Source organism: Gossypium hirsutum, chromosome D05, assembly GCF_007990345.1.
Source record: "Gossypium hirsutum isolate 1008001.06 chromosome D05, Gossypium_hirsutum_v2.1, whole genome shotgun sequence".
Taxonomy (NCBI): Eukaryota; Viridiplantae; Streptophyta; class Magnoliopsida; order Malvales; family Malvaceae; genus Gossypium; species Gossypium hirsutum.
This window is the reverse complement of record NC_053441.1, coordinates 7,024,301-7,041,787: the sequence shown is the minus strand read 5'-3', so window position 1 is coordinate 7,041,787 and position 17,487 is coordinate 7,024,301. Positions and strand designations below refer to the sequence as shown.

Genomic DNA, 17,487 nt, shown 5'->3' with positions numbered 1-17,487 from the left:
CTTAATTATTTCTTTTAATTCTATAATAATGTTAGGAATACGACAAGGCTTAAAAGTTAAAACAAATTAAATGCCACATGTAACAACGGGGACAATTAGACAAATTACTTGTTAAGTGTTATAAATTATAGTTATCTAAATAATCACATTATTATTTGCTAAAGAAAAACAATATTTTGGAATAATTATAGAGATGTTCTAAAATTTTAGTCAAATGTCAAAAAATGATCATGTGTTTTCATTCAATTAGTTAACGTGTCACATTAAAAATTTAATCACTCAACTATAAAAAATTACAAAATGATTAACTTTATTATTTGTGATCACCAGTGCCTAATAAGAAAATGAAAACATCAAAAAATCTAAATTGGTTGAGTGACAAGAAAGACAAATTAAATTGATGTAATTTTTCATAGTTGGGTGACTAAAAATTTTATTAATAAATAGGTTGTTGGTAATGCAAAATGAGTAATCTCACATTAATTGAGAAAATGCTTCTAAGACGGTTTAAATATAGTCTTGCCTTTTACCCTCATTGAGTAATTGGGACTAAAGACTCAACACATGTGCGCCGCCGCCACCCAATCTGTGTTCATGCATGTGTTTCTTTTTGTGGAAATTGACACTGTGTGTTTTACTATTTTACCCTTCAAAAAATTGTTTAAATAGTAGATCATGCTCCTCATTTTACGCTTGTTTTCTTTTCAAATATCTTTTTTGGTTAAATTTTCCGACCAAATCATCAGTTTTATTTTTCGGCCTATTTTTCTAATTCCTTTTGAGAAAAGCAATACCAATTGTACTCCAGATTCTTTATTATGGTGTACAAATATTAAAATATTGTGTTAATTTTGTGGGACAACGTCCACTATACAATTATACTGATTAGAATGGATTTGCTTCTAAGGCAGTAATTCTTTCACAGCATAGTAAGTATTTTTATTGATTTAGGTTCTATTTATTTCATCTTTCAATACTAATAATTTCATTTTACAATAAAGTATTTTCATCATAATTAACTACTAATGTAATTTACAAATTACATATTCACATCATCCATATGGATAAATAAGACTGAAAGGCCTACAGAAGAAAATGAATAGCAAATTAATGATATTTTGCCTTAGAAATTAGAACTAGCAAAAGACCGACATCTCAACTTTGTGCATGCATTTTAAAACAGCTTCAAGAAGGGGAAGGTATTAAGATCCCAATAGAAAACGTGATTATTAAGTAAAGATAGCCCACACTCAGTATAGTAAAATTTTTACGGATATTAGTCATGTTCCGTGTATTAGAATTTGAAGCAAAATTTGACGGTGTTACATCGCTTTCTTCGAGTTAGATGAATGTCTTACCTTTGAATTAAATTGGATTAATTAGTCTAATTATAAATCAGTTAAGGATCAATTTAATTTTGATTTGATTAGATTAAAAATTAATATGAAGTAATTAAAAATTTGATTAAATTAATGATTAAATATATTAAATCAAAATTTTTATTTTTAACAATTTTTAATTGAATTAATTGAACCGATCGAATCAATTAACTTAACTGAATTAACAACTGATTCGATTTAAAAATATTGTAAATAATAATGATTGTTTGAAGAAAATCACTTGCATTAATGATGGGGATCACCAAACATATAAAAAAATTAGTAGTAGAGTGTTGACACGTTTGGTGTGGAATCTGCGATCAGAGACTACTGATTAAAATCAGAAACACTTGCCAATTCCCATTGAAGAACCGACGAGAAAACGTGGACATAGAAACAGAAATGTATCAAAACATCAGAAAAACTTGGTGTAATCACTGCATCAAGACAAAGCACATCAATGTTTCTTTTTTGAGGCAAAGTGTCAAACACTGTTTTGCGAACGTGTATATAACTTACTTTTAACATTTTTTTAGGATAAATAAGATCATGTTTAAAGAAATTAAGCATATAAGCTCTGAACAAGTATTAGCGTTACATCACTTATATCTCTTTTGAAAGCAGGAATTTAGAAAAATATTTTAGGAAGGATAAGAATTGAATTATAATTTTTTAAAAGCCTAAAATATAATTTTATTATATATTAATTTATAATTTCATATTTTTTAAAAGTATTATATAATTTTTTTTATTTTTAGAAGTTAAAGTATAATTTTATCATATATATATAATTTATATTTTAATAACTTATAAAGAAGTAAAATTGTAATTATTCATTCCCCTTTACATTCGCCTCTATTTGGAGGCAGAGACAAATTTGGTGGCGGTACAAGCAAGGGTCTTGGAGTAGAGGTGTCCATGGGCCAGATTGAGTGGGGTTCGGGTCCAATAAAAATTTAAGGCTTGTTTGTTAGGCTCGAGCCTGGACAGGCATGAAAAACGGGTCTAAACTTTTTCCAAGCTTGGCCTGGATAAAATGCTAAAATCTGGGCCCGTCCCGCTCATATCAAATTTTTTATATAATTTTTTTAAAAACTAATACATCAAAAATACTAAAACATTCAAATAAATGTTTTCCAATAAATTAAAAAATATGTATACTTAAAATGCACTAAGATAGGTGCAACTTAACAAGCAAATGTCTTTAAAATATTAACAAAATTAACAATAAAACAAAAATTATACAATATCCAAATAATAACAAAAAATAGTAACAATATAATTGTGAAATGGTAGTAAAATAGTGAAAAGAAAAGCAAGAAAATTAAAAAAAAAACAACAACAAGAATACAATAAAAAAATAATAGTTATTTTTTTTGGCATATTCGGGCCAAAAAAACCTTACCCGAGGCTCAATCCGTTTTCTAAATGGGCCTTATTTTTTTTGTCTAAACCCATTTTTGGGCATACATTTTTACTCAAACCCTCCCACTTTTTGGACGGGCCTTTGGGCTGGGCCACCCATCTACCTTGGACCTTCAAAAATATTTTTTTTAATCCAATCCTCTTATAATTAGAGAAATTATATATTAATATATAGTGAAATTGCTCGACCTCTCAAAATAAAAAATTTCAATCTATTCCTCTTATAAATAAAAAAGTTATAAATTAAAATATAGTAAAATTACACTTTAACCCCCTCTAAAATGAAAAAAATTAGTCTCTTCAAAGTTGATGAAATTATAAATTAGTACATGATAAACTTATATTTTGATCTATGAAAAATTTATAATTAAATTCCATTACTAAAAAAATTTATGGATTCACCTCTATTTGGAAGAATAATTCTTGTCTATAATAGTTTTTTTGGCTTAATTCACGATTTGGCCCCTAAAGTAATCTCATTTTCTCACTTTGGTGCCTAAACTTTTTTTGTCTCAATGTGTTACCTATAGTACACTCGAATTCCCAATTTGGGACTTAAAGTATGCCCCATTATATTTTTAGTCTATTTTTTGACAAACGTTAAAAAAATCTTATAGCCAATCACAAAGCGCCATATAACATCTTTATGTAAAAAATAAACATTTTCTTTTATTAAATATATATATACATATACATTAAACAATATAAAAATAGAAATAAATATATAAAAAGTTCACAAAAATATATATAATCTTAAAAATATATAAAAATAAAATTTACAAAAAATTAAAAGAAATTAGTTTAAATTAATCTTATTAATATAAAAATGTAAAAATTGTAATAAAAAATAAAAGAAAGTTTAAAAATAATTTTTTTATAAAATTCTAAAACATATAATTATAAATTTAAAAAAATTATTTAAATTTCAAGTAATTTAAATACATTTTAATTTTTTCAATTTTATATATTATTTAACTTTTTAAAATTTAAAATTATATATTTTAGAATTTTGTAAAAAAATTATTTTCAAACCTTTTTTTTAATTTATATATTATATATGATTTTTATATTTTTAATCAATATAATATATAATACTAAAAACCCACATATAGTGTGTTCTAATAGCGTCACGTGACTGGTCAATGCCAGTCAAAGTCAAAAGTGTTTTTTGATATTTAAATATTATACTTTCTATTTTTTAAAATTAAAATTAAATTTAATATTTTTATTTTAAATACTTAATTTTCATGCTGACATTTTTTCATTAGCAAAAAAAATGTCATGTGGTGCTCTTTCATTGGCGAAAGTTGTCTAATTATTTTTTTTTAAAGATTTAATTACAAAGTAAATTAAAAATAGAGAAATTTGATACTTTAGGTACGAAATTGAAACCAAAAAATTTAAAATACTAAAATAAGAAAATAGTTAGTAAATTAATTTTTTATTAAATAATTGTACTTGAAAAATACCTATGTTGAAAATGACAGTCATTCAAATAACTTTTTTTCAATATGAATAATTATGTTTAAAAAATAACCTTCCTTTAGAATAAGGGTCCTAATTCCTAATTCCTAAAAAAATTCGAGACAATCTTTTGTTCTTTTGAAGATGAAGCGCTTGGAACTCAAATCTTTCTTTTAAATTTTTTGCTTAAAAAGATGAATTCAAATACATTTAAATATGAAAAAAAGAGTTGTATCGATGAGTATCAGCTAAGGGCCAGTTCTTCATTGCTTTTAAAAAGTGCTGTGGAAAAGTAATTTTGAGAAGTACTTTTGAAAATTTTGAATGTTTCGTATTGCTGTCAAAAAGTACTTTTGAAGAATAAAATGTCCATTTTAGACATTTTAGACATGATATTATAAAGTAACAAATATGTATTTAAATAATGTCCAAATTAGTTAATATTATGATATTTTAATAAAAATATAAAAAATAATTTATTATAATTGTTAATATTTTAATATATAATATTAATTTTAAACATTTTTAAGTAATTAATATTAATTATTTATTAAATTTAATTAGAATATATAAATGATATTTAAATATTTAAATATAATAATTAAATAATATATTCCAATAGATGAAAGCAAAGAACCAGAGATGAAAGCAAAGTACTTTTTGGATAATATTCCACAAGAACAAAGATGGTTATGGTCAATCTCCAGAAGAAAATGTAAAAGAACCAGCGTGTGTGTTGGCTAAAAAAGTAAAAAACCAGCTCAAAAACACTTTTTGGCTGAAAAAGTTAAAAATTTTTACGTTTTCATATGCTCCAAAAGCACTTCAAATAAGTTAAAAATTTGCTACCACCGAAGTTTATTCTTTATTACTTTTCACCCAAAAACACTTTTATATGAAAAATATTTTTCAAACGCCCAAAAGAACACAGCCTAATACCAATCATCAACATATATCTTTTAACCCTTTTTGATGGCCATAATTGGCCTCCAAGGCCGAGGGGTGTGTTTTTGTGGTTGTATACTTGGGATAAAAAGTTTAAAAAATTGGAAAATTGAAGCTAATAAGAAACCTACATTTTGACTAAACATCAAGACAGAAATGATGTTATCTTAAAACATGTTTATTTATATTGTTCTGAAGGAATTTTCACATTCTTCATAAAGATGTATTAAAACATTAGAGCTAATGAAGATGCTAAAAAAACCCACAAAAGTCGAGGAATACATGTTTTCCAGCCATGAGTAGCGTAGGCCTCATTCTTTCTTTCCAATCCCATGAGACATATTGTAAATCCCTTCTGCCTGTAACAACACACGCAAAAAATCACAACATCATCAACAGCTACATCTCTCAAATCTAACAAAGAAAACCTCAAAAAGTAGAGATAAGCTGACAATGAAATAAAGTGAAGTTGCAGCCAAAGCAGCGGGAATGGCAATGGAAGTGATCTTATCATATCGTCCTTTAAGGTAAGTGGGCTTATGAATGCTTTGAAACTGTTTTTGTTTCTCAATAAGCTTCTCCCTCGGCCTGAACGGTGGCTCCGACATTCTGCTTCACAACTAAATAAAATTCAGCTGATTCAACCACAGATATATAACACAAAGGAAAATAATACATGTGAAATCAAACACCTATCGGAAACAATAGAGAGTTAGTACCTGATAGAAAATTAACTCTTCCCTTGGATGCCAAAACCTTAGAAATTCTAGATGAATCTAAGCATATCACGAAATGGTCTTTATATTTATTTACAGGAGACTACGATTGTAGTAAATATTTGTACGGGCCTAGACCGGCTTGGCCCACATGCAAAATTATTATCTAATTGGGCCTAGACTGATCGGCCGAAAAACGCTGGCCTAGGAAATCAAGTTAGATGTAAATTTTATGTAGCAATTTATGATGCCTCCTTCAATTCAAGTGAGTCGTCTCAATGAACATAAAATTTATTGAAGCATTTACAAAACATCAATAATATTAATAGATACATAAAATGATTTAATGGGATATTACTTATGAATCAAGCTTAAAGGGAGGATTCCAGCCATTAGAAACTTAACCCCTTGATACCTAGCATTTGCTGGAAACTCTCATAGCTGGAAAAATCGGAATCGATAGATCACATTTTTTTTACAAAAATCATCGATGGATTGAACGCACATAAAATCACAATTGATAGTATGTATTTTGATTTTAATGAGTTATACACACTTGAACAACTTGAAGACATTACAGTCAAATGTAGCAAGAAAATATATAAATGAGTCTTGTTTACTGCACTGGGTCTGGATCCTCGACAAGCAGACAAGGGGAGAGGTAGTAAGTATATGTAAACAACTCAACCTCCGCAGCTAAGAAGCAACCTATACTAAATAAAAAAAAAAACTTTAAAAGTAAAGGTCAGAGTTGAAAAACTAAAGTATTAAGGGTCACAATTAGTGCGTTGTCTTCTGTAATGAGCTTCGTGTTTAAATTGAAATGCTCGCTAGGCACACCGCTTTAGCAGGCGCAACAAATCTGGTTCTGGGTCTCGCTTGTTTCTTCTCACACCATTTTCCTCGCAGGTAAACCCACAAAATCTTCGGCTTCTTTTAAATATAATTTACCTTAGTCTCCGATTCTTTATTTCTCTTTTCTGTTATATACTGATAATGATTTAAGAATTAGATACACTAACTTGATAATTAAGTCTAGTATTGAACAGTTATAGATATTTCATTAGAATTTGCAATTGGGTTGTGCTTGCAATTGTATTTCTCAGTTCAAAATAATTAAAAACAAAAATAACTTTTTTTTAAGTGAATCCGACATAAAATCTAAATTGACTTACGAATAAATGTACTAGTTCCTTTAAATAATATTTAAAAATAAATAAAAATATTTTACAAGTAAAAATTTTAATTTGATATGAGTAAATGTTTGAAACCAACACTTTAATATTCGTTCTTTTACATATATTATTTAAAATTAATATAATCATTATTCGAGTAATATTTAAATTTAGTTAAAATATATCATATGTCTTTGTATTGTTTACAAATTTAGAATTTAGTCATCATAATTTTACTTTTAGAATTCTTTTTTTTAAGATTTCATTTTTCAGATCTAAATTTTAATATTGTTAATTTTTATTTTTTTTGAGGTGATATTTTGAAATAAAAAGAATACTCACTTGATAATATATGCAAATGAACCTAAATTTAGCAAAATGATATTAATAGTATCGAACTTAAATTTTAAAATTTGAAAAATAAAATAACTAACTTCTAAATAAAAAATATATATAAAGATTAAATTTTAAATTTACAAAAAATACATAAACTTATAACTTATTTTAACCTTTTTTAAGTTTTTTATCCAATACAAATCTTTAAGTCAGGTTTGAATCAATGAGTAAACTTAAAACTTTAAATAGAATTTGTAAAATTAAATAATATATATTTAAAAATAAAATTAATTAAGGAATAAAATGTTTTCCTTAATTTAATCATTATAAAAATCATTTAAATAAATTTATATTTTTAATATTTTACGTAAACTTTTTTTTTTGTTAAAATCAGCCAAATCATTATGTAAATCCAATAAATATGAGGTTTTTTTTCATGATTAATATAAAATAAATGGCTATTTTACCCCTCTAATCCAAAAATATTTAATATTTATAAAAAAGATCCCAGTTCAAAAACATTCATCCAAATGACTTGAAATGAACAGTAAATTTAGGTTATGAAAACCCAATGGCCGGCACTAGGGGTGAGTATACAATCGAGTCGAGTCGAATCGAGTAAAAAAATTTCGAGTTAGTCGAGTTGACAAATCCTATTTTAGCAACTGAACTCAATTTGAATTTTTTTCGAATCGGATCGAATCAAGTGAAAAAATTTCGAGTCAAGTTAACGAATTCTATTATTTATACTCAATGTTGCGTTTACATGAACCGATTATTTAACTAGTAAACGAAGTATAAAATTATTTAACTACATAAAAAATATAATGGTTTTGCTTTTTAACTTAATGAGTAAACATTTTTCAAAACAACATAGTTTTGCCTTTTAACTTAATGACTTTGACTTTTAACTTTAGAAAAGATAAATATTTATCAATATGGCATAGTTTTACCTTTTCTTATTCGGATTTTCGGATAACTTGAATTGTGTAATTCATATTCGAGTTAAATCGAAAAACTTAATTTTTTATTTGAGTTGATTCAAATAACTTGATTAACTCAAATAACTCGAACTATTTAATTTAAACATTGAAAATTTTATCGAGTTTTTCGAATTGAATCGGATTTTACTCATCCTTAGCCAGCACTCCCTTGTATTTTGTCCCCATGATTGCTTGATGATTGTGTCAGGCTTTAAAAAAATAATTTTTTTTGATTTTGGAACATCAGTGGCCGGCATCAGGGTATTTTTTTAAAACTGTATCATACTAGTATACTCAAATACCAGTATTTGAAAAAAAATTGGGTTATGGCCATCTAATGGCCAGCACCAAAGTACTTAAAAGAAAATTTGGTGCTGGCCAATAGATGGCCGACACCAAAACCTTTTTCGGGTCTTGAATTTTTTTTATTTTGGGACACTGATTGCCAACACCAACTTTATCAGATTTAAAAAAAATTGATTTTGGGACACTGACGGCCAACACCAACTTTCTTTTAAGTTCCCTGATTTTGTTTGTTTATGTTCATTTTGATGGAGAAATGATAAATAAAACTGAAGAAGGTTGTATCTTTCAAAGTCGAAAAAAATAGGAATGAGATTTAACAAATGTGTTTCGCTGGCGGATTTAAAACGAAAGATCGATACACAGATAGCTACCGTTGCGGGAAGCAAATGTTGAAGATGATGATGATCTATCTAGGGATAATGATATCAATTTATTACCCTCCTAAGATGGATAATCCCAACCCAATTGAGTTGTTTGCTGAGATAGCTAAATCGGATCTCATTCAAGTTGTAATTCCAGTAAGCCAGCGTTTTGGAATTGATTTTGATCTTAACGTCTACTGGGAATATTAGTCGGGTTGTGAAGGGTTAATGCCAACTCTCAAAAATCCAAACACTCGTGGATGTTCGTATAACATCCCAAACTCGCGTACTCGTCTAAAAATCCATCCAGAGGTGGTGGCCACCATAGAAGATGGGAATGAACGGTCCGATAATGATGATCAGCCCCACCGTGATCCTAACGATGATTTCAGTGACCTCGATTTGGATGACATCCCTGAAGACATTGACGAAGAGGGCTCGGTGGAGGGTGAAAATTTAAACCCCCATTCGGTCGGGAACACGGGCCCCGGTATAATTATAAGGAATAATTTAAAGTCTTTCGTGACTGACGTGGATCTTTATACGGCTCTTGTACACGAGTTTCTGAAATATACAAACATTTTTTCAGCTCACCTACTTGATGAAGAATTCGACAGTGAAGAGTTGTTTGTAGGACAATAATTCGATAACAAGAAATATTGTTTACATGCAATAAAGCAACACAACTTGAAGTTAGGTATGGACTATAAAGTGACGAAATTGACGCAGTCTTTATACATCGCAGAATGTTGGAAAGCCTCAAGTAGGTGTAACTAGCGTGTTCGAGCTGCATTAATGCAGTAGACTCAGATGTAAATGATAAGGAAAATAGAATGTCCACATACATGCACATCTGCTCGTATGTCGCAAGACCATCGAAAGTTAGATGCAAAAATCATATGCAACTGCGTCATCCATTTGGTGAAAGAGTTGCCCACTATTCAGGTGTCGGTTCTTATTGCGGACATGCAAGCTCGATTCAAGTACAAAGTGTCTTATCGGAAGGCATGGTGGGCGAAGCAAATGGCAATGCGGGAGTTGTATGGTGACTGGGATGCATCAGCCGCGATGCGGGAGTAAGTCCCGGGGACGATGACTGATTTGCAAACACTGTCGTATAAAGGCCCGAATGACGAGATGTAATCGGGGAAATGAGTTTTTCACTGATTGTTTTGGACATTCAAGCTATGTGTTAGGGTCTTCCCTCACTACAAGCTGATGGTGCAGGTGGATAGAACTTGGTAGTACGGTAAATACACGCAAATACTCCTAATGGCTGTTGCAGAAGACGACAATCGAAATGTAATTCCAGTCGCTTTTGCCATCGTAAAACGTGAGTGCTTCGAATCCTGAGAATTTTTTCTTAGAAATCTGCGGAGGCACGTTATCAGAGAAAATAACATTTGCCTTATATTGGACAGATCAAAGGGACTACTTGTTGCGATAAGGCGATCGGGTGTTTCGTGGAGGTTTATTTATTGCATTTAGCACATTGCGGCAAACATCCTTTTCAAAAATTCCTTTTCAAATTTATTTCAAAAATTATTGTTTGTATTTATTTCAAAAATTCCTTTTCAAATTTTATTAGTCTGTAATTTTTTAAAATACTAATTCCAAACTGCATATGCAGCTCATGAGTTAGAACCGCGAAGACTCAGGCTAAGGTTTGCGAGGCTTGAATCTTAGATGTCATCTTTACCAATAGATCTCCGGACATGGTTGGGTTGCATGGAGAACTGGAAATAGACTCAAAGTTACGATGAGGGGTTTCTGTATTGCTAGATGACGACCGACCTAGTAGAAGCGGTTAACTCCGTCTTGAGGCGCACACGTCATCTGCCATTTTCTGTTGTTTCCTCAGTAACATTCTATAGGTTGGTCACATTGATGCTTAGGATAAGGTTGAGACAAGCTAAACAAATCGAGGCCAGGCACGTGTACGTTGAGGCCATCCGAAAGGCCACGGCAGTAAACAGTCAAAGGGTGCAAATGATGATTGCAGATTTGTATTTGCGCAACTTGGAGACTTTTCAGGTTCAAGAGTACATCAGCCATCACTCGAGTCTTCTGCCTAGGTCGTACCCAGTTGATTTGCAAAATAGGCGTTGCAAGTGCAAGATATTTCAAACTCTCTGATATCCGTGTGCGCATGTTCATGTAATGTGTGCGAGAGCAAACTTAAATGTTGAACAATTCATATACGAGATCTACACGTTGCAACACACATTGCATATCTAGGGAAACGAATTTCCTAAAATCCCTGATGTCTCGAGCTAGGAAGTTCCACCGCCTGCTTTTGAGATAATGTCTAGCCGTAGTCTCCGTAGACATCAAGGTTGACCACAATCGACGAGAATTCGAAATGACATGGACGTCAGGGAGACATGCAAACCTAAATTGTACACAGTGTGCCGAACATTCAGACACAACTAATCAATTTGCCCACATCATGTCTATGTTTCCGGTCAATCATCTTCTAATGTCGGACTGGAAGATGACAAATGATATATTATTGAGCACATGTTTTTGTAAAAACGTTGTAAAAATATATAAATTATACAAATGACATACTTTATTCAAATGATACAATTGATTAAATATATTAATAAATACAATTTTTTAAATAATATACAAACTATAATACAATATACATACATATTTAATTTAAAACACTTTAAATATATTAATTAAAATTAGGAATGAAATGAAATTAAAATGAAATTATATTTAAAAAAGAAATTGAATTTTATTTTGAAATGAAATGAAATAAAATTATATTAAAATTGGGAATGAAATGAAATTATATTTAAAAAAGATATATGAGTAAAATTTAAAAAAGAAATTAAGCTTTTTTATTGAAATGAAGTTGAAATGAAATTTAAATTGAATAGAAATTGAAATGAATATATAATTAAAGAAAGAAAAAAAAATTGATTTGAAATGACAGGCCTTTCAAAATTTGTTTCTAATGGCCAGTACCAAGGTCAAGGCCCGCATAACAAAGCCTGTTTTGGCTGAATTGATTTTTTAATGAGATTAAAAATAAATCAGATGAAATGAAATGAATTGATTTTTTGGCTGAATTGATTTTTTTTTAATAAGTTTAATAAGATTGAAATGAAGAAATCGAAATTCAAATGAAACTTAAAAAGAAATTGAAATGAGAATAAAATTGACATGACATTTGAAAAAGATAAAAAATTGAAATTAAAATTAAATTTAAGTTTTAATTAAAAAAGAAAAAAAGTGAAATGAAATAAATTAAAAAATAAATTGAAAAATAAAAAAAAGTGACAAAGCATAGCATGATATGCCTGTGTCAGGCTTGTAACACCCCTAACCCGTGTTCGTCGCCGGAATACGGCTTCAGAGTATTACAGGACAACGGAATAGTAAATCATTCAAACCATACATCAATACAAACATAATCAAATTGCTTGGACCTTAAGAAACTCAAATACTAACCAAAATACAAAATCAAAATGACATTAATCGAGTCAAAAACACATCAAAATCAACCTAATATGTGCCTAACCAATGTACCCTGATTAGTACCACAATTATATACAATTTAATCTCAAAATACACATTAATTCAATTCATCAGCTCATTCAAGCAATACCAAATCAAAATATCAAACAAAGTTACCACAACCACAACAAATCAAATATATATAAGCCACACATACTAGCGTAACAACTATACCTCATTCTCATAGCCTTTGCAAATTGGTTATTTGCACAAAATATCATTCATAACATTTACATAAGCCAAACATTAACAAAACAGCACAAGAGTCTATACATGTCATATAATCAGAATTTAACGTTTCAAAAACTACCGAGATAAACTGGATAGTATGACTTGAGTGTCGGTCCGATTGTCCAACCTTCCGAAAATCTACAATGACATTAAACAACACAAGTAAGCTTAACGAAACTTAGTAAGTTCGACGAGATAAACAAAAATCTTACCAAACTAACTATAATAAATCAAATAATAAAAATCATTCATGACAACTCATTGTCATTCACAACTTCAATCGATAAATACATCTATATTCAAATTAATATAAAAATAAATAAATAGGTCTTTCAAATTCATTAAATAAATCACCTTATCGAGATTTTTCCATTCGAAGAATGACTTAAGGATAAGAGTACATCATCAACAGAAGCTCATAAGAGTTGGTCCTCTCGAATATTCCAACAGAAGCTCGAAAGCTGAACAGAAGCTCGGTTTATAGAAACGAAACTTTAAAATTTTTTAACAAAACTTTAATACCACCTTAGTGACACTCCGTAAATATTTATAAAAATATTTACGGCCCGGTTTATAGAAATCAGGTCCCTATACTTTACTTTCTAAAAGTATTTAACCTTAGGGTCTTACCACTTGAACCTAATAAATCATTATAAAACATAAATTACCAAATCAAAAATCTTTTTAAAACCATATTTGACTCGTAAATATTAAATAATAATATTTACGAACTTAATTATCGGATTTGGTGGCCTCGAAACCACTGTTTTTGACACCACTAAAAAATCAGGTGTTACAAGGCCTATCAAATCGGGCCATCAATTGGTCGGCACCAGTCAGAGCCCAGGTGGCAGACGACCTTTGAATGGCTGGCACTAGCAGCCTAGGCCTGTTCCGACGGGTCAGGGCCTAAAACTTTGATTTGAAAAAAATTTAAATGAGAAAAATTTTGAATTTAAATGAAATTTAAAATTTTGAAATAACATGAAATTTAAAATGAGAAAAAATTAAATAAAATGAAATTTAATTAAAGAAGAAAATATTTGAAATGAAATGAAATTTGAAATGAAATTAAAATATAAATTGAAATGAAAAATAAATAAATTGAAATGAGAAAAAAATGAATATTAAAAAAAATTGAAATGAGAAAAGATGAATATGAAAAAAATAAATTGAAATGAAAAAAAAAAGAAATGAAATGTGAAATGAAATATGAAATGAAATGAAAGTTGTAATGAATATGAAATGAAAATAACGTTGAAATGAATATGAAATGAAATTAAAATATAAATTGAAATGAAAAAAATGGAAAAAGAAAAAATTTTAAATGAAAAAATAAAATATGAAAAAAATTAAATGAAAAAATAAAATTAAATGAAATGAAATGTGAAATGAATATAAAATTAAATGAAATTTGAATTGAAATTAAAAAATAAATTGAAATGAAAAGTCCTTTTCTCTTAAAAGGAACGAAGAACGGCCTCCATTTCAGAAAAAAATTCGCCATCGGAGAAGTCCTTTTCTCCAGATGAAGAAGTTAAAATTTCTCCTTTTCTTCAGCCAAAAGTGCTTTTGGCTGGTAATTTCCATTTTTCTCCCCCAAAAACCGTTCTTCCCTCTGGTTCTTTGCCTGAGATATCAAGTTCTTTGCCTTTGTTTCTTTTCCTCTGGTTTTTTGTTCCTCTTCCGCCGGTGAGTTTCTTTTCTTCTTCTTCTCTTTAATTATTCATTCTGCTTTGTTTTTAGTTATTTTCTGATTGTTTAGAGTTTAGCAAAAATTTTACAGAAATTTTACATTCTTCGATTGTTCACCCTTTCTCTATTGAATTTGCTTCTGGGTTCCGAACCCCAACGCATGGATTCTGTTAAAACTGCTTTGTCTAATAGGCACAGTAATTACAGATGAGCCCCAATTGATTAGCATCACCGTTTACGACACCGACTGGGATAGAATGCAAAACACTGTCGCCAAGGTTGCCGTGGTGGGAAGCGGAAGTATCCATACTTACTATCTACTATAATATCTCACTTTCTCTTTCTCCACCCACTAATAAACAAAAATTAAATCCCACTCCTCTGATCTTTTTTTTAGATTTATTATTATCATTATTTTGTTAACTTTAAAAACTTGAAATTCACAGTTTCAGGGTCTGTTTGTGCCGCTACTTTGGCAAGGAATGGAATTTCAGTGACCCTTTTTGACTCTGCCAGGGGTCCTGGTGGCCGCATGTCTCAAAGAAGGTTCCTTTTTAGAGAGATAAGTGAAGATGGGAGAGAGCTGTTATTCGATCATGGTGCTCCTTATTTCACAGTGACAAATCTCGATGTGTTGAGCGTTGTTACTGAGTGGGAATCAAGAGGCCTTGTTGCTGAATGGAAATAGAATTTTGGGTCTTTTGATTGTTTCACCAACAAAATTGTCAACACTGAACACTAGGTTCTTGTAACTATTATTATACTATTTGTTCTTCACTTCTTTTTGCTCCACCTAATGGTACTATTATTTGTTTATTTGCATGGTTTTATCTTAATATATCTTAACTTGCTTACGAGGAGAGGGCAACGATGTTTTTGAATTGCTTATGTGCATGAATTGATGTTTTTTTCTTGATTTCTTAGAAGCTTGGAACTACTCTTTTTTTTTTTTGAAGTTATTAGGATACTGTTAAACGTTAATGATCCTTGCTATAGCTGCTTCATAAGTGCTTGCTTGCTATATTGTTCTTTTTTATGTTCATGCACTCTTCAGCTTGATTCACTTGTAGGGTTATTTCATTTAACCCTTCATCAGTTTAGGCTGTTTATGATTGTATTATGTTTTCAATTAAAAGGTCAGCATATCTATGTAAAGTGTTGCATAGTTGGTCAACGTCCAGCTCCAGTATTGATTCTGATGTTTATATTATATATATTCTCACAGATGCCCATTTTTTAGACAAATAAAAACTGGTGATATGTTTTAAACTCTACTGTTTGGTATTATTGCTTTAGTTCTTTGTTTGATACACTGTAAATTCTAAAATCAGGAGAAAGATTAGCTGCTTCAGAAGTGGGACTACTTGCTACAGTTGGTGTTACTATGGTGAAGGTACTACATTGCCTACTGTTTTCATTTTAATGACTTCTCAAAAGCTTGTTCAGCTTCCTAAAACAAAATTTGTGTAAGGTTAAATTCTCTAATTAGGCTTGAAGGTTCTTTCTGAAGCACCTCCCTTCCTAAAGACGGATCCAATTCGGCCAGAATTTTATCATGCTACTATCAGATGGGAGGCTAATGATGGATCGGGGAGTGCAAGGTAAATTTAGAGTTATAGTTTCCTTGATCATAGGTCTCCTCACTTTTTCGATTTGTTGTTCAGTTAGATCCTTCTTGGACCTAATTTATCTGCAAGTGTCATGGTTTTTGCTATTTTATTCTACTTTGTAATGCTATTATAATTGTGTTAAGAAGCAATTTGTTTCTTTCGGATTTTAGATTTGTCGTTGAGAGCACTGGTCACCAAATGAGTAGTCGGCTTCTGAGTATGAAGTCAGCTAATGCTTTGAAGTTATGTTTGGTCATAATCCGTAAAGAAACTTTCTTGCTAAATGAGGAAAAAGTATGAAGCATGGTATTTTTATTTCGCTGCATATGAAGTGGAATTGCCTTTCTAGGGGTGGCTGTTTGTATACATGTCATATGGGGGTTAAGGATGCCATAGTGAGGCGACACTACTATGCTGGCGAGTAAGATGAGAGCCACTGGCTGACAATTTCTTATTTCCTTTGGATGCTCAACACATATGACATGCTGCAAAATTGTTTCTTGCCAATGATTTATTTTATGTTCTTATGAACAAAGTTCGACTCTGATCTTTGATGTAGATTTATGTCATTATCATGAAATTTAGGCAGAACCTAAAAACTATTTCTTTGTTTATGAGGCTACTTTGTTAGTGGCTTATTGGCAATGATCTTTTCTGGATGTGTATTATTCAACCATCTATTTATACACTTTCTGTACTTTATTTACAAAAATAGCAGTATGTTACTCCTCGGTAGACACTTTAGTTCCATTCTTGTTCATCTTAAAACAGTATGCAATGTTAATGATGTGGACTGTCCACTAATTTGGCATATTGCTTGGTTCCTGAGACTTTGGAATTGAAGAATTCATCCTAACAATCTTCTTTCCATGAAATATTCTTTTTTGCGTTCTTGATCAGACAGTCTCGACTTTCATTTTCATATGCTTATCAAATATAAGTATTGTATTAACCAAATCATTTTCATATGCTTATCAAATATAAGTATTGTATTAACCAAATCATTTATTGAATATAACCAAATAATTTTCATATGCTTATCAAATATAGCATCTAGTTTAATGAATTCATTTTAAATTGTAAATGCTATTGACAAATTTTTAGTATTTATATTTGGTATATAAATATTATCCCTTTTTAAAACTTTAATCCAAATATATGTAATATTTTAATTCATTAGGTTTATGTTTTTTATGTTATGTTAGTATATAATATGAGTTATATATTCAAATACATTTTAAAATAAAATAATACAAATGTGTTAAAAGCATTAATTAAAAATAAAAAATAATTTTATAATAATACAATCGTGTCAATATCTAATTACAA

At 29.7% G+C, this 17,487-nt stretch overlaps 1 protein-coding gene and 1 long non-coding RNA gene across 6 annotated transcripts; one reads left to right on the top strand and one right to left on the bottom strand.

Moving 5' to 3' along the window:
* Positions 1–5,375: 5,375 nt before the first annotated feature.
* On the bottom strand, positions 5,376–6,009 carry LOC107961390 (uncharacterized). 2 transcript variants are annotated; one of them, XM_016897534.2, is made up of 3 exons: positions 5,933–6,009; positions 5,666–5,822; positions 5,376–5,572 (listed from the first exon to the last, which is right to left on the bottom strand). In XM_016897534.2, the coding sequence occupies exons 2-3, from the start codon at positions 5,819–5,821 to the stop codon at positions 5,525–5,527; spliced, it is 204 nt and encodes a 67-aa protein (XP_016753023.1). In that variant the 5' UTR covers position 5,822; positions 5,933–6,009; the 3' UTR covers positions 5,376–5,524. The 2 variants fall into 2 exon arrangements, with proteins under 2 accessions (XP_016753023.1, XP_016753022.1); XM_016897533.2 differs by having other exon boundaries at positions 5,666–5,833; positions 5,933–5,994.
* An 8,287-nt stretch (positions 6,010–14,296) lies between these two features.
* Positions 14,297–16,826, top strand: LOC121217658 (uncharacterized). 4 transcript variants are annotated; one of them, XR_005913807.1, is made up of 6 exons: positions 14,298–14,545; positions 14,756–14,848; positions 14,995–15,290; positions 15,880–15,941; positions 16,020–16,149; positions 16,329–16,826. It is a non-coding gene; the product is annotated as an uncharacterized lncRNA (long non-coding RNA). The 4 variants fall into 4 exon arrangements; XR_005913809.1 differs by having other exon boundaries at positions 14,741–14,848; XR_005913808.1 differs by having other exon boundaries at positions 14,297–14,545; positions 14,741–14,848; positions 15,880–16,149.
* Positions 16,827–17,487: the final 661 nt, after the last annotated feature.